This window comes from Meriones unguiculatus, chromosome 3 (genome assembly GCF_030254825.1).
Source record: "Meriones unguiculatus strain TT.TT164.6M chromosome 3, Bangor_MerUng_6.1, whole genome shotgun sequence".
Lineage (NCBI taxonomy): Eukaryota > Metazoa > Chordata > Mammalia > Rodentia > Muridae > Meriones > Meriones unguiculatus.
This window is the reverse complement of record NC_083351.1, coordinates 14,399,485-14,422,119: the sequence shown is the minus strand read 5'-3', so window position 1 is coordinate 14,422,119 and position 22,635 is coordinate 14,399,485. Positions and strand designations below refer to the sequence as shown.

General features: G+C 55.6%; 1 protein-coding gene across 13 annotated transcripts in view; it reads left to right on the top strand.

Moving 5' to 3' along the window:
* Positions 1 to 22,635, top strand: part of Rap1gap (RAP1 GTPase activating protein) — a 61,791-nt gene that overhangs the window by 14,598 nt on the left and 24,558 nt on the right. Inside the window, exons 1-2 of one of the 13 annotated variants that reach the window (XM_021630810.2) lie at positions 1,553 to 1,701; positions 3,521 to 3,556. The exons of 2 other annotated variants lie outside the window; for them this stretch is intronic. In XM_021630810.2, coding sequence (XP_021486485.1) covers positions 1,658 to 1,701; positions 3,521 to 3,556 — 80 coding nt within the window. In that variant the 5' untranslated portion in view covers positions 1,553 to 1,657. Of the gene's footprint in view, positions 1 to 1,551; positions 1,702 to 3,520; positions 3,557 to 22,635 lie in introns of those variants that run through there. 10 more of the 13 variants (XM_060379255.1, XM_060379254.1, XM_060379252.1 and 7 more) reach the window with 10 other exon arrangements.

Sequence of the window (22,635 nt, the reverse complement as noted above, 5' to 3'; positions counted from 1 at the left end):
CTGTGAAGTTGAGAGAACATGACCTTCGCTGGCCATCCCACCCCCATCTCCTGCCAGCAAGGCAGCTGCAGTTGGGCAGAGCGCGGAGGCTGGAGCCCACACTGGGTTCTTTGTCTTTGGTGGGAACCCTGCAGCCCCCGTGGTCCGTCTCAAGGGCCCTCTGTCCCAGCACCAGGAGGGCCTCCCTGGGGCCAGGCCCAGCTGGGAAACTTGGCATGTTGGCGGTTCCTTGGCCACCCTGCCAACTGCGCATTCAGAACCCACTCTGCGATCGGCCCCCTCAGTGAGCCTAGGAGGCTGAGGCCCGTGCCCCAGCGGGCAGTTCAGTCAGGGCTGGAGTCCTGAGTGAGCCTAGGGCCGGGCAGCCCCCACCACACATACTGCCTGGGCTGGGTCCGGGTCCCTCTGTCCCCAGGCTCCTGCCTGGAACCCTCTGTGGCAGCACAGAAGGGGAAGACCTTGTTCTTTCCTCAGAGGTGACTGCTGTGCTCCCAGATTCACCCTGACTCACCCCTCCCCAGAATCTAGCCCCCCTGACTGCCCCATACGTGGCTGCTTTTAACACTGCCCTGCAGGGAGGGCCCTCTGCAGCAGAGTCTGGGGTCCAGCACAGTCGCCTCAACTCCCAACCCCGTTCTCAGCACCCTGCCAAGAGGGCCAGGAGGGAGCCAGAGCCTCCTCAAAGCTGGAAAGGTGAGAGCTCTCGGCCACCTCAATCAGCTCTGAATGCTGCAGGGCCCTCCTTGGGGTTCCTCTGCTCACCGTGAGCTCTGCCTTGCTCTGCCCAGCCCTGCCCAGCCCTGCCCAGCCCTGCCCAGCCCTGCCCAGCCCTGCCCAGCCCTCTCCAGTCCTGTTTGGGCGAAGCAAACTGGAATCCAGCAGTCATTTCCCAAGAGATGAAGGGGCTAGCCTCGGCCAACCTCAGTTACAAAAAAAGCCTCTGAGACTCCTTGCCACCTGGCCTTGCTCCTAAGCAGACAGCTCCATAGAAACACTCAAAGCTCCTGGGCAGGGCTGAAGGGTCATTGCAGGAGGGGGAGCAGAGAGTCCTGAGAACAGGGCCCGTGTCTCGCTGTCACATGATTTCTCTATAAGTGTCAGAGCGTGCTCTAGGCTAGCTGGATGAGCAGGGCAGAGCTGCTGTGTCTGTTGAGTGAGCATATGACAGGATTTTGGGATTCAACCCTATTTGTCTCCAAAGGTGAATGCATGAGGGATCCTGGGCTAGATGTATTTCCAACCTCCCCTCTCTTTGCTCCTCTTCACTCGGGAGTTACGGAGGGTCCTGAATGGGCCTTGACCTGAAGAACGGTATCGGTTCTGGGGCGGCAGGGCAATCGGCCCAGAGGCTGAGGGGCAGTGCGCAGTCTCCGCATGAACTCCGCTTTTCACCGCCCCGGCGGCCAGGCCGATCCAACTTTCCCTGTGGGACACACTTGGCGTCCGTCCCCGGGGAGGACTGGAGGTGGCTTTGCGGATGGGGCCGGGTGGCGGCGTGGGGGTGGCGCTCTCAGAAAGCCCCGCGGCCCAGAGCGAACAAGCGGCCCTTTCTGCGCCTCAGCTGGCGGGCGGCCCGGGGCGCACACGGTCCCGGCCGGGGCAGCGTTGCCAAGGTGACCCCGCGCTGGGCAGGCAGCGGGCAGCAGCGACGACAGCCATGAGCGGCCGGAAGCGCAGCTTCACCTTCGGCGCCTATGGAGGGTAGGTGCGCCCGCGTGTGCGAGTGCGTGTGCGCACCCGGGGTCTTGCTTGGGTGCGGTGACACCCTCCCGCCCCCGCCCCCGCCCCCGCCCCGCGGTGGGGAGGGATGCGGAGGCTGCGATCACCCAAGTCGTGCTCAGGGCTCGTGAGCTCCCGCGTGCTCTGTTGGGTGTTCACGTGCACGCGTGGGGGGTGAGAGTAAGTGTGGATTGCAGCGTCTATGAACATGCATGTGAGAGTGTGGAGGATGCCTGTGTGTGACAGAGAGAGGAGAGAGAGAGTGAGAGAGAGAGAAACTGGGTGGCGGGGGCTAGGTGCGTGTGGTGGGGTAGACAGTCTCAGAAGCCCCTTCAGGGACCCCCACTTTGCCTCTGCCATTCCTCTGAGGCCTCGGAAGTTGGTCCCTAGGAGCCGTCAGTAGTAGGCACTTCCTGCTTTGACCATCTCACCTTATGAAAGCAGAACCCTCTATATGCTTCCTGCTTGACCTGTGAGGCTCAGCCTGGGGCAGAGCGGTAGGTGGTCCATCTTAGGGCACCTCACCTCCTTGCCCCCTGCATCCGCCCCTGAGGGATGCAGAGGTGGGATGGGATTTGCTAGTAGCAGAGAGACTTGGCAAATGAGAGGGAGATGGGCTACACGCGCCCGGGCCCAGGGCCTTTCCTGCGGCAGCTGAGGGGCTCTGTGACCTTAGCCAGAGGGACACAGTTCGGGTTTGGTGTAGCGTGTGGGGAACAGTCAGTGCCCCGTGACCTGTGTGGAGGAGCGGTCCCAACCAACGTGCTTTCTTCCGGCTCAGAGGGAGACCTGCAGAGGCACAGGGTGGGCAGACAGAGAGGCACCTTTTGACAGGGAGACCCTAGTTGTCAAGTGAAGCCAGGAGCCGAGGCTGGGTGGGGCTTCCTGGTCATGGCATCCAGGGGCAGCCCAGAAGGTGAGGACAAGGTCTGCTTTGTGACCTTGGGTGGGTCTTGGCCTTCTAGGCTCACTTTCTCCCCAGCAGGATCCACCATGCCCCCTAGCTCAGTGCCTCACCCCTAGCCACTGCCGCCCAGCCTTTTCCTTGCTCTGCGCTCCCTGCTTGCCTCAGGCGAAAGGCAAGAATTGTTTGTTTTCCCAACAGCTGCCCGGTCCTGTGGTGCCCCACTAGGATGGAGGGAGGAGCTCCAGTGCCCCCTTCCTCTCCCTCCCTCCCCCCCCCCCCCCCGCCTCAAGGTGCCCTCTCAGGGAACACAGGGCGAGAAGCCGGGCAAGGCCATGCCCACCCATTCCCTACAGGCTGGGCCTACAGGACACGGGGAATGCAGTCTGGGGGTGCCCGTGATGTCAGGGAAGGGCAGGGGTGTGAGTTGAGGGTCGGGGAGGATCACTCCGGTCCCCAGGTGATTGGCTCCTGGGTGGATATGAGGTGGGACAGGGATGTGAGACTAGGAGACCGCACAAGATTCTGCAGTAAGCCGTTGACACTGAGCACGTCTCCAGCCTGTCTGCACACCTGCAGCTTTGCCCTGACCCTATAGTCTCGCTGCCCTGCTCTGCTTGCCCCAGAACCACTTCGGGCCCCACCCCTGCCAACACTCATGATCCCTGCTTCCCTGAGCCCCAGACCCCAGCTCTACCTCTCTTTCTTCCTTGCATAGCCCCCGCCCACCTTCCCGGGTGTCTAAACTAACCTTACCTGCTCACCCCTGGAATTTTGAGGGCATCAGGCTCCTTTATCAGGACCACCAGGGGGCAGGATGGAGCAGAACGGGTCTGGTGTGCCCTGTGAGGCCATGAAGGATGTCCCCTCATGGGCTGTCCACTTGCTGTGTTTCAGGGTGGACAAATCCTTCTCCCCCCGACAGAGTGTGTGGTGAGTACCGAGGACCCTCAGGAGCACCTGGGCTGCCTTGGCTGCTCCTGGGGGGGGGCCCAGTCCTTTCCCACCCCCTATAATCAGACCTACAGCCCCTCCAGGAAGGGCGAGGGAGACCTTTTCCCTAAAACCTACATATTCTCCCCACAACCTTGGAGTCAGATCTCAGCTCACGCTGGCTGGGCACTCATCGGTGCTTTTCTATTTCTCTGAACCTCAGCATCCTCATCCAGGAAATGGGGGTACAGATACATGTCTGGCAGTGTGAGGTTGGGGGCTCAGGTGTGCAAACCTGAGCCAGGGTATAAAAGGCCTTCATCCTCCTATTCCCTTTCATTCCCACTCTCCAGCCCTTGCCCTGGTGTGCCCCCGAGCTGGGCAGATGTCCTGCCTTTTCACCGACCCCCAAATCCTCTAGTCCCATTCATACCCAGCCCTAAAGCTGTTTCCTGAGTCTGAGGCTGCCCTCTCTCTGGAGGAGGTGGCATCGGCAGCTTCCCCAACACCGAGAGGCGCCAGGCAGTGGGTGGAGGTGTGGCCTCACCTCGAGGTTCACACAGCACCGGGTGCCCGATGCCCCACGGGCGGGCGCCTCCCGGCTTTCCTGGCACCCACAGGACATGGCCCCGCCAGCTGTCCCCGCAGAAGCCTCCCCTCCGGTGGGAGCTCCCTGGTGACTCCAGCTCTTCTAGATCCCTGCCCCTGCAGGAAGGGGCTTCCTGGGGTCTGCACACCCCACGGCGCTCCAACTGGGGCCAGGTTCCTAACCAGCACCAGTGGGCCCAGGGCCCTGGGAAGCCGGGCCGGAGGCACACAGGTGTCCAGGCTGAGCCCTGGGGTGTCTCTTTCACTTCCCTTTGTTGCCAGCTGTGCAGCTGGGGGCCGGTGGCTCTCCCTTTCTGAGCTTTACTTTTGATGCTCTGCTGAGTCAGAATGATGTGCAATGATGGGCCGGAGCAGAGGAGGAGTGGGGAGGGGCAAGCAGGGGTGAGGAGGGCAGCTCTCTTCCAAGGCTTCAGTCACCAATAACTGCCCTTTGTCAGGTAGCTGCTGTGACCGTCAGACACTTGGTTGTGCATTAACACATCCTGACCACACCTCTGACTTTAGGACTGTTATCTCTAATAACATACGGGTGAAACAGAGCGGACAAGTGACTTGCCCAAGATCACACAGAGTTGGGATTTGATCTTTGACCTGATAGAGAACCCACATGGGAACCTGATAGGAGCCAGCTGCCTCCAGGCCCAGATCTACCTCCAGCTCTGAAGAGGGGTCTCCAAGACCTCAGGGAGGTTCTATTGGGGGGCAGGCGAGCAAGCCTGACACAGACAAGAGCTGGAGACAGGGCCCCTGGCTGAGGGAAGTGAACGGCTGTGTGGCTTTTTACAAGCCTCTGGGATGTAAGGATCTTGAATCCTCAGGATGCACCGGTTACCCACAATTCCCTGCCCTGCCCCTTCGGTCGCTTGGGCTGCTGTCCAGGTGTGCCCCACCTACCCCTCCTCACCACCAACCTGGTCCTAGCCTATGTTGGTGTGTGACAGCCTTCCTTCAAGTCATGATCTCCTGACACCTGTGGGCCGTCTCCGCCTTCCTCTCTTAGCGGGTGTTTATTTCACACACGGCCTGCATCTTGGGACTCTTGACTAGAACCACCATGATGTTTTTGGTCATGTGTCTCCCTTGCCATCCCAGCGTGCCTCCACCAGACACCTTCCTCGGCTGCTGGGCGGCAGGGGAGGGAGTTCTTTTCTGATCCCACATCACGCCTCCCTCTCCCTAGAACGCCCGCCTGTTTATCTCGCATTACTGATTGTTCCCCCCGGTTCGCAGAAAGAGCGAGGCTGGGGAAGGCTGACAGGTGTGGGCGGGATCCGCCTCTGCCATGTTCTAGCTGGGGGACCTTGGGCAGGTCAGTCCCTGCTCAGAACCCCAACACGTTGGTTGAGTTGGAAGTCCCTACAAGGCAACGCCTGTGCTGTTGACCCCATCCGTGTGTGGCTCTGAAGTGTGAGGCAGGCTCTGGGCCCCTCCGAGCAGGCTATCCTGAAGTCCCTCCGGGGCTGGACTTCGAATACTTGTCAGTTCCGGAGCTACTGCACCCAGCCAAGTTCCCCGGGGGGATATCTTGGATTGGAGGCATGGCTCCGCCTCTGCGGCCCTAAGGATGCCTGCTGTCTTGGTATAGGGACTGGGCTTTTATGGGGGGTCCAGACAGAGGCAGGAGGATAAGAGGTAGGGGGGCAGCTGGTGGACATGCTGAAGGCAGGGGTTTCTGGGAAGAACTGTAGGAAAAGCAGTTGATTTGCCCTGAAGACTAGAGGCCTTGGGAGCAGAGGCAGGACCCAGCCAACAGGGTGCCTTGGTCAGTCATGAAGCCAGGCCTGAAAGTAGTAGACCTCTATTTCACAGGCTGCAATTTAGCCTGAGGATGGCAAAGGTCATGCAGCTGGTTGGGGCTGGATTTGAATCTGGCTCCTTCTCTTGCTGGAGAGGGGACCTTGGTCGGTGGAGCAGGGAAACTACGGAAACATGAATCTTGCTCCCAAATACCCCCCAAATGGGAGTCAGTGCTGAGTGTGGGAGGGCTCACTTGCCACCAGGATGTGTCCCCCTAACGGTGTGGCCAGGCCCCGGGCAAGGTGTTTCGCTTAGCTTATTTTATTCCAGAGTAGACTCAGAGGGCAAGTGGCTGAGCCAGGGCAGGCAGGCAGAGATTGGTAAACAGGACCTGCCAGCTCCAACAGCCTTGAGAGGTGGGCTTGCGTGGTGGCCCCTGTCCCCGGTGGCTCCCCTCAGCCATCAGTCAGCCAGGCTTGGGGCCTGGCACTGCCGCAGGAGGCACAGGGCTGGCCTCATTAGCAGTTCTGAAATGCCAAGCAAGCCCAGCCCGCTGGGCCTCCTCATCTATTATGCATCTGGCGGGTAGGCCCCTGGCGGGCAGCTGGCAGAGCCCAGGCTGGGAGCCAGCAGCTGCCTCCTGAGCCCACACCTGCTCCCGGCTCTGGGCAGGACCTTGTGGGGCAAACACCAAGTCTGGACCGGCCAAGGCAGCGCCACCGTCTCTTCCAGCTCAGCTAGAGTGAGGAATCCCACTGGCCAAGGGGTAAAACACATCCCATCAGCCACTTCTGAGTTTCTAGACCTAGACGAGGTGGCTGATGTAGTCTGAGGTACACACACACACACACACACATACACACAGACCTGGCTGTCTGGAACCATCGAGGAATGGAGCTGTAATGAATTATTTACCATGTATCCACTCAGCCTCAAGCAACTATTGTGCACCTACTATGTGTGTGCAGGTTTCCAAAAAGTGAGAATCAACAGCAACCATTGAACACCTACTGTGTGTGAGGAGTTTGCAGTGACTGCTAAGCACCTACTGTGTGCAGGCAGGCTTCCAGGTGCTGGAGTCAGTGAAACATGAGACAGGCCAGGGCTGGGCCGTACTTCTCTGGGCCTTGGTACCCTCGTTTGAGAAATGAATAGGGCAGAAGGATTGTAAGCTGACAGAAGCCACCTCAGCCTCTCTCTGGAATCACAAGCAGGCTCACAAGTGAAGGAGGAAGCTAGCTGCTCTAGGCTGTGCCCCGCCGCCTTGACACAGATGGATGAACTGCTTTGTCCCAGTGACTCTGTGAGCCATGAGTTGTTCGTGGGCCAGGAGGAAGCTGAGGCAGGGAGAGCAAACCCTGAGAAGTTTTTAGAAGATCTAGTGTTTACACTTGAACTGGAGGAAGGGGTGGAACCGGCCACGAGAAGAGCTGGTGCAAAGGTCCTGAGGCAGGAAGGATCTCACTATGTTCCCTGGACGGTGAGGAGCCAGGCGGCTGGAGAGCTGAGGGGGCACGAGGTCAGAGGTGGCTCTGAGGTTGGGAGAGGCTGAGTGGGCTCTGCAGGAACGATGGGAGGTTCACTGTGTCAGCCACCAAACTGTGCGGGCGCCGAGTCTCGGCTGCCTGGCTTCGTGGAATCCCGGAGGCTACAGACCTCCTGGAGTCTTTGGAGGTGGAAGAGCCACAGAAGAGCATCTTGTAGCCTCGCACTTGGCGAGGGCTGGCTTCATTGGCTTGTGACCCCTTGGAGTACTGGGAGTTTCTCGGGACCTTGTGAGAAGCACACCTCTACTTTCAATGCCTTCACTGGCCTCTTGAGACCCTTGTGCCTCGGTTGAACCATCATCCCTTCTTTTAAAAAATTTTCATTACATTTTATCTATCTATCTATCTATCTATCTATCTATCTATCTATCTATCTATCTAATGTGGGGGGGCGCAGGGTATGAGGTACCACAGCACGTTTCAGGAAGCGGTTCTCGCTTCCCACCAGATGGAACCTGGAGATGGAAATTCAGATTGCCACGCTGGGCATCAGGCTCACCTGTCACACCTTCTCGCGCGTGCCCGGGGACAGGAGGCTCTCTGCCCTTGAAGGGGCCCCTTGCATTGTTGAGCAGCTTAGCTGGGTTTCAGAGGGTCTTCCTTTCCGGGCTGCCTGAGCCTGGGTGTGTTCCGGGGTCTTAATGCCACCTCCACCCCCACAGCCCTTCAGTGAAAGAAGGGAGCTCTCTGAGGCTGCTCTTCCTGCCAAGTGTTGCACGTTTGCCTCCCAGCTCTCCCTTTCATCCTCCATCTTCATCTCCATCTTCATCCTCTATCCTTGACCCTTCCCATCACTCTATACAAAAGGGCAACCCCTGGATGGGGCTCAGAGAGATGCCTTCTGAGGGGAGGCTTCTCTGTAGCTTTAGGAGATAAGAGTCAGGTCCCTTCTGGGTGGGTTTTGATCCCAGACTGCTGTGGTATGGCCTAGGGAGGCGATTGCCGAGAACCCCAGGCACAGCATCCACACGTTCAAGGTCCTGGTTCTTCTTGATTGACTTCACATCCTGCTGAATCTCAGACTTCCTGCTCTGTCAGGAAAGATATGAACTCCGTAGCTAGGCAGACCCAGATTGGAAAGCCCTCTCTGGCTTCTACCCACTTACTGTGTGGCATTTCTCAACCTGCTTTGCCTCTCTGGGCCCTCCACTCTCCATAGTATCACTTCAGCTGAGTAAGTCCTCCCCTGCGGGTCTTCAGGGATCTTGCCTGCCTCTGTGAAAGAACAGACTGAAAGAACAGACTCATGAATTCACAGAGACTAGGAGCCATGTGCCTGAGCACGTGAGATGAGTGGACAGCTTGGGAGGGGCCTCTCTTGGTATCTTGGGGGGCAGGGTGTTACGTGAGATTACTGTCCAAAGTAGGCCGGCTCGGGTATTAATGTGGAGGGCTCTCTGAGGGCCAAAGCCTGTGCAAGCCAGAGGACAGGGTGGCAAGCTGTGGAGGCAGCAACGAGGCCACGGCTCTTGGAGTTTCTCAGTCCAGAGAGGAAAGGGATGAGGCCACAGTAAGAGTACAGGATGTCATGGCAGGGAGATCAGACTTGAAGCATCCGGTCACACCCCATCCACAGTCGGCACACAGAGCCGTGAATGCCCGCTGCTAAGCTTGCCATCTTTACTAACGCAGCCCAGGACGCCAGCCCAGGCATTGCCACCACGTAAGTGGCTCCTCCCACCCAATCCAAAAGGTCCCAACATCGGGCAGGTGCAGAGATCCTTCATCAGAGTGATCCTAGACTCCACCACTCACCACAGTGGCACAGCATGAACATGGGCTGCATGGCATTGTGCGTGCGTGCGTGCGTGTGTGTGTATACATCTGCGTGTGTGTCACAGAAGGGTGGGGAGACACAGGTTGTGGATTGTGTCTGGTGGGGAGTGGGGCTCATGTAAGAGAATTTCTAGCAGATCATGGCAGGGAGGAGCAGATGGTATGTGCTGGGCACAGAGCCTGGGCCATGCCTGGCCACTGAGGGCATCAGAGTTACCCACCAGGCCATGTGTCCGATCTCCTCTGGGGAACACTAGAGTCTCTGAACCCCAAACTAGGACTTACCCTGAACTCCTCTTTGAAGGTGAATCATTCCGGGGCTTTGTAGCCCAGTACCCTGCTGGTGCTCTGCAGGCTGAACTGCAAGCTCCGGGCTGTGGACCTGGCTTGTGGCTGCTACCACAGTCCGAATTTGGAAAGGTAGGGAGCCTCTCTGGGCCACAGTTTCCCCACTTGTTAGCTCTTTAGCCTGGGGAGAGAGGAGAGAGAGAGTATGTGTGTGCGTGTGTATGTTAGAGTTTAAAAGAGGAACAAAACAAGGCCCAGGGAAGAAATGAGTTCAAGTCTACCCATTTCTATCACACACAAGTCTGCTGCACCTTTTGCCCAGACCCCAGGCAGATGCCTGCAGAAGAATAACTAGAGAGGAGAAGAGGTTGCTTGAGACCCTGGCGAGAGTTGGCTAGACACTGAGGTGGTGATTTCATAAGGCACTGTGCACCAAGGACCAGCTCAGGACCTGGCACAGATCTGACCCTGACTGTGGTAGCTGCAGCAGTTACTCCATTGGCATGGAATGCACAGTGGGCCGGTTTGCTTGGTGTCATGGAGGACTCTGCCTCAGGATGAGGAGACTTTCCTCAGTTCCCCTATGTGAGTGAACACACTGCCCACTGGAGCCCTGGCACCGGCCACTCGGGTTGGCTGTCTCAGCTGACAACCCAGCGGAGTCCCTCGCCTGAGTCCTGCTTTCTTCCTTTATGCAGTGGATGGATGGATGGGTGGGTGGGTGGATGGATGGATGGATGGATGGATGGATGGATGGATGGATAGATGGATGGGATTCCCCACTTCAGGGCCAGTGAGGTGCGGAGGTCGTGCTGGAGGGAAGCCTGGGTGGTGACCCCAGGGACCTGTAGGTAATCGCTCCTCTGAGGCTCTTTTTAGCTGTGTAAAACAAAGGTCACAGTCGCACATTCCTAGGCACCGAGCTGCCAGCAGGGCTAACCTGTTTGACCTGGTCTGGCTGTTTGCTGTGTGAGTTCGGGCCGGAGGCTTGCCTTGTCTGAGCCTGTATACGCCCAAAAATACATAAATAGGGATTTAATCATCACATAGCTTTCTTTTACTTTGTTCTTTTTTTTTTTTCTTCCTCTCATTCCTTTGTTGTCATTGTTGTCGTCATCGTCGCCATTGTTGTTTTAAGACAGGGTCTTTCTATCTAGTCCTGGCTATCCTGGGACTCTATCAAGAGCAGGCTGGCTTCGTATTCACAGAAATCCTCCTGCCTCTGTCTCCCGAGTGCCGAGATTATGCCAGGACCTGTAAGGCTTTTCATTAGCTATTTGTTCATTCGGCAAACACTGCCCAGATTCATGTCCTGCCTGGGTCAGCGTTCATCTGACCTGCAGGGAGCTGGACGAACCAGGTCCTGACCCCACACAGCATCCTTCCTGTTAGGGAAACCGACATGAGATGAGCTAATGGGCCAATCAGGTGGTTTCAAGTGGTTAGCGGGCTCTGTAACAGGCATACGAAGAAGAATCCATCCTGCCTTGGAAGGATACTGGGGTGGTCCCAAGGACTGATGGGAAAGTCTGTTGTGGGGAGGGTGGTCCAGGCAGAAGATGCTTTGTTTTAGGAGTATGTTACCGTCTCTTGACCTCAGTTCTCTGCTTTCCCCAGCCAGCTGCCCATAGGGCCAGAGGTCCCTCAAGCTCTCTTATTTCGAGCCCATGTGCCCACACAGCTCCAGGCTGGTCTAGCCGACAGCTTCTTGGCGAACATGGGATCGCATGAATACACCCCTTCACTGAGCTGGAGGATGATGACCTAACCAGCTGGGCATCCAGTGGGTCACACTGTGTGCCGAGCAAATTCTGGTAACAAGGTTACCTTGTCACAAAGCCTGGCCTAGGCTTCTGAGGCAGGCTGGTTAGTGGGGCACCTCTCCTGGCTTGGTAGGGGGTTCAGAAGAGGCTGAAAAGGGCAGAGCATGAGGTGGTATTGTGAGGGCAGGGACAGGGCGTGCACAAAGCCTGGGATTATTAAAAGCCCCTGGGGCTTGGAGCTGCAGGGGATGGGGAGGGAGGCCCAGACTGAAGGGGAGCTGGGGGGGGGACCACGTGAGGCAACGTATCTTCATCCTCACGCAGAGCGCATCCATTAGGCAGGTGGGTGGCACAGTCCCATCCGAGCACACAGGCGCGCAAACCCACGCACGCCCCAGACACAAGAGCGTTCTCTGCCACCCCCACTTCCTGTCATGCACACCCAGCCACTTCCCACCCAGTGCTGCATGCCCCCCTTGCTCTGCTTGCAGGGAACCCAGCACTCAGAAGGGACAGACACACCCACCGCTAACAGCCTGGTTCCTGGGGCCCAGCCCCTGTGGGTGAGGTGGCTAGCTGCCTAGGAATTTTCCTGGGAACCTGCAGGCTGGAGCTGTGCATTGAGGAAACTGAGGCTCAGGGGCACAGGCCACACACAGACATTGACACAGCCAAGAACTGAACTCGGGGTTCCCAGGCCTCCAGATCTGTTCTCAGTCCCTTACTCTCTGACTCTGGCATGTGCAGGTATGGCCGGTCTGCCATTCTCCCTGAGACAGGGACAAGCGACCTTCAGTTCTTCCACAAACAAGTTGATTGACACAAAGTTACTCAGAGCTCAGGGAGGGGGTGCTGGGCCAGCCGGTACCCACCTGTCTGACCAGGAGGTCTCTGGGGTGGGTCTAGGGTACAGTAGGGCAAACCCACAGCTGGTGGCCAGCTGGGCACAGGGCCTGTATTTGCATTTACAAATGAGATAGGCAGTGTTGGCTTCCTGAACGCTGGTGTGGCACCAGTATCCTTCAGCCCTCAGGGAAAGAGTGTGGAGTGCCAGGAAGGTGGCTACCTGCCTCGTCTCTGCTGGCTCTGGGCTCTGATCTCTCTGGGTCAGCTTCTCCCTCTCTGGGTAACTGGAGAAAGCAAAGGAGCCAGGAACCAACCGTCTGGAAATGTGCTTCATTGCCCTTTGTCTTTATTTATTTGTTTATTATTATTATTATTTGCCAAACACCTCCTTGGCACCCTTTTTATCTGCAGTGTAATAATTTGCAGTTTCTTGCAGACCCGTTAACTCTTCTGCGTCTATATCTGCAATTCCAAATCCACGGCTGTCTCGTGAGGTTCTGATAACCTCTAGTTGGTCTAAACAATCTTAGCCCAGGCTTTGCCAGTCTACTGGGAAGTATCAATATATGGAGCCTTTTCCAGGGTTGATCTTGTCCCCAGAGTTTCCAGAATACAGAGGCTGATCCCTGATGTCTGTCCGACAGCAAAGCTGGTGTGTCATTACACTGGCGGGACACCCAAGGGGCCTACTATGCGTCTGCATGAGGAACAAAACTCACTGGCTAGCCTTGGGCCTCATCCATCTCCAGAGGTTTAACGCAGTGCTCAGTGGCTGGGCCAGCCAGCATGGGACCCCCAGGCAGTTATTGAAGGCTGCAGGCTCGGGGTGGACAAAGGGCTGGAGTCACCATGGCTCTTCTGTTTTCTTAAAAGACAGGGTGGGGACCGGGGGAGGGGAGATGGCTCGCCGGTGGGGGTGTCTTCCTCAAAGCTGATACCCTAAGGTTGGTCCCTAGAACCCACATGGCGGAACGAGGAAACTAAGTCCCACGAGTTGTCCTCTGCCCTCCACACGTGCGTGACGGCGTGATGCCATGTGCCCCTCCCCCAAGTAAACAGTGTTTTATTGTTTTTTTTAGAAAGGAAGGGTGCTTGGTGAGGTGGCATGCATCTTTAATTCCAGCACTTGGGAGGCAGAAGCAGGCAGATCCTTGTGAGTTCCAGGCCAGCCTGGTCTTCAGAGTGAGTTTCAGGCCAGCCAGTTTACAGAGTGAGACTGTGTCAATCAGGATGAAAAGGTAGGGTCTAACTGCCACCCAGCCCGAGAGCCACTTTCTCAGCTTTCCAAAGAGCCAGGTCTATATATGGGCTGTCAAGGTTTTTTATTTTTTAAAAAAAATTTTTTTTGAGACAGAGTCTCACACAGCCCAGGCTGGCCTTGAATTTATTATGCAGTCAACAGTGAGTTTGAATTTTCAGTTCTCCTGCCTCCGCCTCTCAAGTGCTGGGAATTATGGGCTTGTGCACCCCATGACTGACTTTTCTCCTTTTTTTTTTTTTTTTTTTTTTGACTTTTCTCCTTTTTTAATCACAAAACTAAGTCCTCGGGAAGGGCTGAGATCATCCCTCAGCGGCAGTCAGTGCAAACCTGGAGGTTCATCCCACAGCACTCACGGCTTGCATTAAAACGAAAAGGAGATGCACACCATTAGTCCCAGCGCTTGGGAGGCAGAGACAGGCTGATCCTTGTAAGTTCAAGGCCTGCCTGGTCTACAGAGTGAGTTCCAGGACAGCTAGGGCTACACAGAGAAACCCTGTCTCAGAAAACAAAACAAAACAAAAACAAAAAGAGAGAGAGAGAAGTGTGTCACAAAAAAAGTGACGCTCCTGCGATCCAGCTTCTTAGACACAGCTATGGAGACATTTGCAGGTCATTTTGATTTTTCATGAAAGAGGACATATTTTTGTTGCAGCTAACCTTTCTAGTATTCTCTCTCTCTCTCTCTCTTTCTTTCTTTCTTTCAACAGAGTCTACATAGTCCTAGAACTCCCTGTATAAGCCCGCCTGGCCTCACTTGGCCTCCCAAGTCCTGGGATTTCAAGGTGTACACCAACAGGGTGGAGCTAGCCTTGCTTTATTTACTTAATCTGCCCGAACCGCAGGGACTACAGGCTGCCTTTATACCTGCTGCCTAGTATTTCGCATCTTGTATGTACCTTGAAATGTCTCCAGTGTTCACTTCATAATGGTGGTGAGGACCAAACCCAGGGCCATATACACGCCAGACAAGTACTCTGTCCCTGAGCTGTAGCCCTAGCCCTCTTACGTTCATTTGGGGACATTGACTCACTAAGTTGCCCGGGCAAGCCCAGAACTTTCCATCCTGTCTCAGCCTCTAGAATGGTGGGTATAGGCCTGGGCCGTCAGACCCCGCAATTGTGTTAGTTTTTGCAACACTGTGGGTGAAGTCAGAGCCATCTAAGTGTTCCGCTGCTGAGTCCACCCTCAGGTACCAGCCTCCTTTAAGGGGCCCCAGGAACCTATCGGACTTCAGCTCCTGCAAACCCTGCCGCCATCAACTTGCCAGGCCAAAGCCTGTGTCGTTTGCCCTGGGGAAAGCCTGGAAGTCATGGGGATTTATCCTGACCCTGGGGGTCCCAAGGAGGCGAGGTGGGTAGGCATCTTAAAAGCCCTGCCCAGGCTTCTGTCTCTGAAACTCTGGTCTCCAGCTGCAGTCCAGTGCCGGCCTGCCTTGGCTTCCGGGGGGACCAATCCACCATACAGCTGGCTGTTTCACTGCTCATATCTACCCTTCTGGAACAGAGCCCGGCCTATTGACAGCAAAGAAAGAAGACAGGCAGCGAAGGGGGAGGTTTGAGGTTAGCATTCACTACCGCTCACGGTCTGGGCTTACAAATCCTCACAGGCTGACACTGTTGTAATCTTCCCTTGTAAATCTAAATGTGTGCTGCGTGTGTGTGTGTGTGTGTGTGTGTGTGTGTGTGTGTGTGTGGCAAGCATTGTGCCACTGTGCTACATCTCTGGTTCTTCTTCCTGATTTTGCTGGATATGCTTTTTTATTTTTTAAGATTTATTTATTTTATGCTGGGTGGTGGTGGCGCACACCTTTAATCCCATCCCTCGGCAGGCAGAGGCAAGTGGATCTCTGTGAGTTTGAGGCCAGCCTGGTCCACACAGAAAGTTCCAAACAAACAAACAAACAAACAAACAAAACTGTCTACCCCTCCCCTGAATATTTATTTTTATTTTCTGTGACTGAGTGTTTGCTTATATGTATGTATGTGTATGTGCAAAGCCCCCAGAGGCTGAAAAAGGGTGTCAGGTCCCCTGGAACTGCAGTTATAGATGGTTGTGAACTGCCGTGTGGGTGGTGGGATCTGAACCTAGGTCCTCTGCAAGAGCAGCCAGTGCTCTAACCACTGAACAATCTCTCCAGCTCCTCTTCATCCTGATTTTATAGATGAGGAAACTGAGGCTCAGAGAGGTTAGGTAACTTTTCCAAGGTTACAAAGTGGTTAAGTGTCAGACTTAGGACTAAAATGTGGGAAACTTGGTTCTAGAGTCTACACTATGACCCATACTGCCTCTATAGCCAGAAGTCCATAACTTATAAAGCACCTACTATATACTCAATGCTAGGCTAGTAAGGGTATACATATGGCACCTAATTCAGCACATGTAACCATTCTGCCAAGTAGGTGTTTATTATCCCATTTTGCAGACAGAAAAACTGAGGCCTGGAGCAGAAAAGAACCTCTGAGAGGTTTAGGGTCTCCCCTCAGGGAAAGGTTTCCTTCCAGGGTTTGGTTCCAGATGATCCTTGGGAGACCTCCCCTGCCCCACCAGTTCTTGTTCTCCCATTCACCTTCTGTGGGATCTTAGAGTTGAACTTCAGGATGGTGTAGCCTGAGACCCAAGGTCTAACGTCAAAGCCGAGGTCTGGAGAGATGGGAGTCACACACCTACATACTGATGCCAAGACAGAGCCCTTGTCATCTTCAGTCAGGAGATGGTGACCTTGTCCCTGGGTTTCTGTCCCAGCTTGGAGCCCTCAAGGCTCAGGTCGTTAGTAAGGCTGATGCAGAGGGGCGGGGTGGATTCCACAAGGCCTTGGTCATGGGGGCTTGAGCATATTGCCGGTGAAATCGGAGAGTCCCAGGCACAGCTAGAGAATCTGGGTGTTGCTGGGGATCTGCTTTTTGGGGTATCTCACCCACCCTCCCCCCCTGTCAACATCTAGAAGCACCATTGTCCGGCTCACAGCAGGCGGGAAAAACGTGCGGTGTGGATAGACGACCAAGCATAGGAATGAAGGGCACGGGGTGGGGGGAGGGTTGCGTGGGCACCGGTGGAGTGAGTGAGCACAGGAATGCTAGGAGCTTGGGGAAGGGGGACCCCCTGGGCTGCAGAGGCTGGCTAGGACAATAGGTCAAGGGTGAGGTGGGGTGGTGCACAGAGGCTGTAGGCAGCTATGGAACTCCGTGGCCTGTGGGTGCTGCAAAGGGCACCCTGGCCACCCTTGCTCTGTGTCAGGGGTGGGGGTGGCAGGCCCATCTGAGAGAGCTGGCACATGCTCTCTTCTGTGGCAGTGTGGGCAAGGACTGGAAATACAAGGTGTGAGCCTCAGGTGTCTCTGTAGTCAAGTCCCTGCCTATCTGCTGGGGCTATAGTTTTCTTCCAGGTACAATGTGGATTGTGTTACCTGCTCGTGGATTTCTGGGTAGCTGGTACAGCGTTCCTTGGGGAAAGCTGGTGCTGTGACAATTGGAAGGTGATGTTTCCCTGGGCAGGAAAAGCTCCCCACACCAGGGTCCTCTCACGTGCCTCCTCCTTTGTATGCAATGAGGGCCAGGGACCATGCCTCAGGACCAGGGGAGCTGGGAGGGTCAGGCTACCTGAGCTGGGCATGCCAGCACCCCAGCCAGGCTGGGACCAGCCCATGACCTCCTCTCTGGCCTGCCAACCTGCTGTTTGCTCAGGAGGCCGCTGCCTGGCCCAGCTCCGGGATCCGGGTATCTGGGCTCGGAGCCAGCACATGGTGCCCAGAGCCCCATATGCCACCTTCCTGCCCACTGGTGACCCTGGCCTGGGGTGCGAGACCTCTCATCTTCATGATCCATGGGGGCCCTGGCAGCTGGAGCCCCAAGCCCATCTTAAGACTTTTTGAGGGAGATCCTGGGCTCATCTCAGAGATGGGTGGTGGCGGCAGCAGCCTCCTCCGAGGTGTTGTTTTAAGGATTATATGACATCATGGTCAACAGTGTCTCTTGGCCCTCCCTGACCCCCAGCCTCATGCTCCCTTCCAGTTCCCATAAGGTCAGAGGTACCGAAGGAGGACGGCAGGAGTGGAATAGCTCAGGTCTATGTCTGGCTGCCTAGGCTTCTGCTCCTGCCTGGACGGAAGCCCCCTACCTCCCCCCTTCCCAAACACACCTTGCAATGAAACCTGTTCACCTGGCTGTGCCTAGCCACATTTTCTGGCACCTGGGCATAGGCAGGGATGGGCAGGCAGGGCATGGGGCATGAAGGAGGGCTGTGCCAGATGGCTGAGCCTCGAAAACAATGGGCCTCTGTACCCCCTGGGTGGGGGCAGCTCCCGGTTAGCCGTTTGGCTCCTGTTTTATAATAGGTTTCTCTTAAACCCAAAGCTCTAGGTCTGTGAAAGGAGACTGGGGCTCTGGGGGACATGGCCCCCCCAAACCTGTTTCTTACCGGGAAATCTGTGCTTCTTTCCCACCCACCAGGTAGAGAGAAGCACTTGGCCAGAGCCCCCTACCCCAAGTCTCTGCTGGCAGGCATCCCTCCCTTAGGCCTCTGTCCCTGGCTGGCTCTGCTTGCCCAAGCCTTCATTAGCTTGCCAATTCTCCAGACGACTGTATCTGGTTGCCCATGTGTGCCAGGTGGGTGTCCTCAGGACGGGACAAGGAGAGGGGCATGAGAAGTGGAGGCTGGGAGGGCGAGTCAGCAGGGCACAGGTGCACCAGAGCCTCCGTGTTCAGACGCCTGGGTCAGCTTAGCTACCCTTCTGGTGCCTGGCATCCGGGCTCAGTGCAGCCAGTCTTTGCAGATGGACTCCCAGCTCTCACTCTGTAGATTCAAGAAGAGACAGGGCTCTCCTGCCACCCTCCTGTGGGGTCACAGGAGAATGTACCCTGGGGAGGTGAGCCATCCCTCATCCTCAGCCTGCCCTGGCACTTCCAGCACCGTTAGTTCAAGCTTGGCTTGGACCCTGCTGTTTGGCAGGGCAAGATCTCTTGAGGTCCTCCTACCCTCATGAGGTGTCCAGAGCCCTGAAGGGTGTACTGTGGGGAACTTGACTTTTCCTCTCCAATCTGCTGTCAAATGCTGGACCACCTCCAAATGGTGTCTTGCTCTTCCTAAGCCTCAGTTTGCCTTTCTGGGCATGAGGAGCCTGGCCTTATCTGCCAGCTCAGTTGCTCAGTTCCGGTGAGAGCCCAGGAGCGCCAATAAAGCAAAGGATAAAAAAAAGAAGCCTTTGAAAAGCACAGAGCCTGCTCCCCACCCCCACCCAACCCCCAAGGTGTGATTATTATTGTTATGTTACCTTGATGCGGTGATAAGCGAGATGCCGAACAGTTGCCAAGAAACCGGGAGCTGTCTGCAGCAGCTTCCCGCCGGCCCACTCTGGAACAGGGGCCGCGTCCCCTAGACCCCTCCCTGCCTTACTCTTTCTCAGGGAAAGATGGACACCACCGAGAGGTAAGGACACCGGGCCAACTGGCTGGCAACCAGGCAGCCAGCAGCAAGAGCTGAAGGTCACTCTAGAGTGTGCCTGGCCAAGACTACAGGTTGGCTTTCCCTGCAACATTGGGCAAGCCACCTCTTCTGTGGCTGCAACAGTTCATGTGTCCAAGGATGTGTGCCTAGTGCAGGCAGGGCAGGACCGGAGACAGGAAGGCCATGGCAGTGTCTGCAAGAGCCCAGGGCTGGGCTAGAAAGTCGCTGTGGGCAGGAAGCTAGTTGACAGGATGAGGGGCCTCTGTAGCTGAGGTATATGTAGTGAAGTCAGACCCCAGCCTTGTCCTTTCCCTGCTGGGTGATGTTGGACTGTTAGAGAAAGTCTTGCAGCGTCTGTTTTTTTTTTTTTTTTTTTTTTCATCTAGAGGAAAAAAGTCTTTTTTTTAAAGATTTATTTATTATTTATCTAGTGTTCTGCCTGCATGTGTGCTTACACATCAGAAGAGGGCACCAGATCTCACTACAGATGGCTGTGGGCCACCATGTGGTTGCTGGGAATTGAACTCAGGACCTTAAGGAGAACAGCCAGTGCTCTCTGAGCCATCCCTCCAGCCCTGGATGAAAGTTTGATGTGGTCACATCTCAAAAAGCCACTGTTGGGAGGTGGGTGGGGGGCATCAAGATGGCTCAGCGGGTGAAGGCACTTGCCACCAAGCCTGACTCCCTGAGTTTGATTCCCGGGACCCACACGGTGAAGGAGGAAACCAAGTCCTGCGAGTTGTCCTCCGCATATACTGTAGTGTACAAGTATGCACTACATATGCATATATGCGTATATGCATATACGCGTGTGCACACATCATTTTCCTCTTGAGTCACTGCAGTAACGGAAGGAGACGGCCTGTGTGAACTGGGGAGCCCAACGGGGCTTCTAGCAGTGCAGAATCCCTTGCTCTGGGATCGAAAGAATGGGAGATCTTTTGACCGAGCTAGGTCTGAGGGTCAGGAAGGGTTTGGAAGAGTGGGAGGGGGACAAGATGCAAGGGACTTTCCCCCATATAAACAGGATGACAGAGACAAGGGTGGGCTAGACCAGACAGGAGGGCCCTAGGTCAGCTTCATGAAGACGGCAGGGAGGTGTGTAGAGGCTAGAGGCTGCAGGGAAGGAGGGCTGGAGATGTGGAGCAGGAATGTCTGAGCAGAAGGCAGACTTGAGGGGAGGAGGAGGGGAAGAGGAAAGGCTAAATCTGTTCTTTGCTTCAGAGTGTTAAATGAGCATCTGCTATTTGCTAAGAGGCTCTTTCAAGTGTGGTTAAAGGAATAGCTCCTTCACCCTGATCCTTACGAGTTTTATGGACTTGGAGTCACTGAATATGACCTTGGGCAGGTACTCAGTCTTTCAGTGTCTTAGTTTCTTCTCTAAAAAAAAATAATAATAAGGACCCCAGCTGCTAATATGGCTCTGGGTAAAGCAGCTTGCTGCCAAGCCTGAGGACCTGAGTTTGATCCCTGGGACCATGGTGGATGGAGAAAAGCAATTCCTACTGGTTGGGTTGTCCACTAAGCTTCCTCATACATGTGTCGTGGTCTGGTCGGCCCTGCTCATGCTGCTGACACCTCTCTCTCCAGCTGTTGACAATGAGCAAAGCTCCGCCCTCAGGCTGGGGAGGCTCTGTCAGGTTTGGGCCCTCGGGATTGGCCATAGTACAGAGCTCAGATCTTGACTTTGGAAATGACAAACTTGGGTACAGATACCCGCTCTGAGCCTCAGTTTCCCCTTGTTAGGAAGTAGGTGGCTTGAGAGTGCTACCTCTTAAGGCTATAAGGCTTTTGTTAAGATTGTCCTTCCATTCAGAATGTCTTCTGCCCCAGTCCCACCCTCCCTTCCCCAGCCCTTAGGACCCAGCCGGTTGCTGAGGTAGGGACAGGATTCTGGCCAATAGAGAGAAAGGAGCCCAGAGTAGGGAGGTGAGAGGTGGAGGTGGGGGCTACGTAGAGGAAGGGGTTCCAAGATGGGAGCTGGAGCACCCCCACCCCCTACAGCTGTCCCCATTCCAGCTTCAGCAGTTCTGACAGAGATGGGTGTGGAATCTGGGAAGCAGGCTAGGGGGAGTTGCCAGCAAACTGACCCGTGGCTGTCAAGAAATGGGCAGACAGAAGGTGCCACTTACTGAGCCTGGCTGTGGAAATCATCCTCACATGCAGCCAGGGGAACCCTGGACAGTGGTCCCCACCCAGAGAACCAGCTTTGCTTCAGCGTCAACACTGCTTCCTGGTTATGGGTAGCAGCCATGCTACATCAAGACTGTGAGCTTTCGAGTCCCTCTGTCATGCACTTGCTGGGGCCTTAGTCCTTTTGTTTGTAAAATATGGGGTCAGTAGGGGGCCTGGGAGCCGGCTCAGTAGGTGAAGACTGTGCAATGCGGGCATGAGGACCTCGGTTCAGATGCCCAGCACCCATGTAAAAGGCTGGCACGATGGCACACATCTTTAACCCCAGTTCTGAGGAGACAGAGACAAGAGGAAGCCTAGGCCTCACTGGCCAACCAGGATAGCCAAATCATGAGCTCCAGGTTCAGGGAGAGTCCCTGTCTCAAAAAACAAGATGGAGACCAATCAAGAAAGACACATGGCGTTGACCTCTGGCTCCCAAATGCATGCGTAGCTACACACACACACACACACACACACACACAGTCAGGCAATCAGTCAGCAATCCTCTCTGAGGCCCTACTTGGAAGACAGTTCATCGAGTGAATACCTATGACTGCCCAGTCATGGTAATGACTTGTTTTGGAAACTGAGGCCAAGAGGGGGGCTGCTGTGTCCTGGACTCAGGCTACACTAGCCAGTCAGTGTTGGAAATCATGCCCACACTGATGCCATGGGCTTAAAAGGCTGTTGCCACCAATCTGTCCTTTTGAGTCAAGCAATGCCAGGGCACAAACCTTGTAAGAAGTTGACACCCTGGGGGTTAGGGGGTTCCCTGTGCCAAACATGGCTGGGGCTGGTTTCTCTGACCCAGAAGGAAGCAAAGGGGCTTAGAACTTGCCAGGGTCTCCTTCTGGGCTGAGAGCCTATGGGTCCTCCCTTTCCTGGGTGTGTCTGTCTAGCTCTGCCTGACTCAAGCCTGCTACAGGCCACTGAAGCTACTCTGGAAGATGACTCACCCTCTCTGGACCAGCCTGCCTTGGTGGAACTGGGGCGGGGGAGCAACCATGCCAGGTTGGCCTCGGGCAGCGATGGAAGCCAGGCCTGCTTCACCAGGCTGCAGGTTCCCTGGATCTGGGAGCCGCTGAGCACGTCTGACCTGGGAGCTGGGACTCAGCGGGAGACAGGCGCTGACTTCACTCTTCTTAGACCTGTTCCCTGTCCATGAAGGGCTGTGGGTGTGACATCATCCAGGCCTAGAGTCATATAGATCATGAACAGAGGCCTCTCACGGGATGGCCCTGTGACCTCTGTCGTACATTCTAGTCCATGTCCTAAAGTGGAAGTGAGAAGTCATGCCTGCAAGGCCTGGAGGCTGGGTCACACAGGCCTGGCATGATGCCCCCACTATGTGACACTTACTGGCATTAGTAATAGCAGTTTGAGGTTTCTGCCCTCTAAAGACTCTGGGAGGGACCCAGAGAGCTTTCAGGGGACCCTGACAGCTCCCGAATCTGCAGCAGCTCTTGCTGTCCCTACTTCAGTCGCCCATCTTCGGAATGGGCTGGAGAACTAGTAGAGAGAACTTGGGGTCCACACCTCTGACCTCTAGGAAGAGAAGTCTGCTTGTCAGCCATGCTCAGGTGTTCCCCCTCACCCCAGCTCCTAGAGAGCTCAGAGCCCTTCCTACCCGCCTTGCTT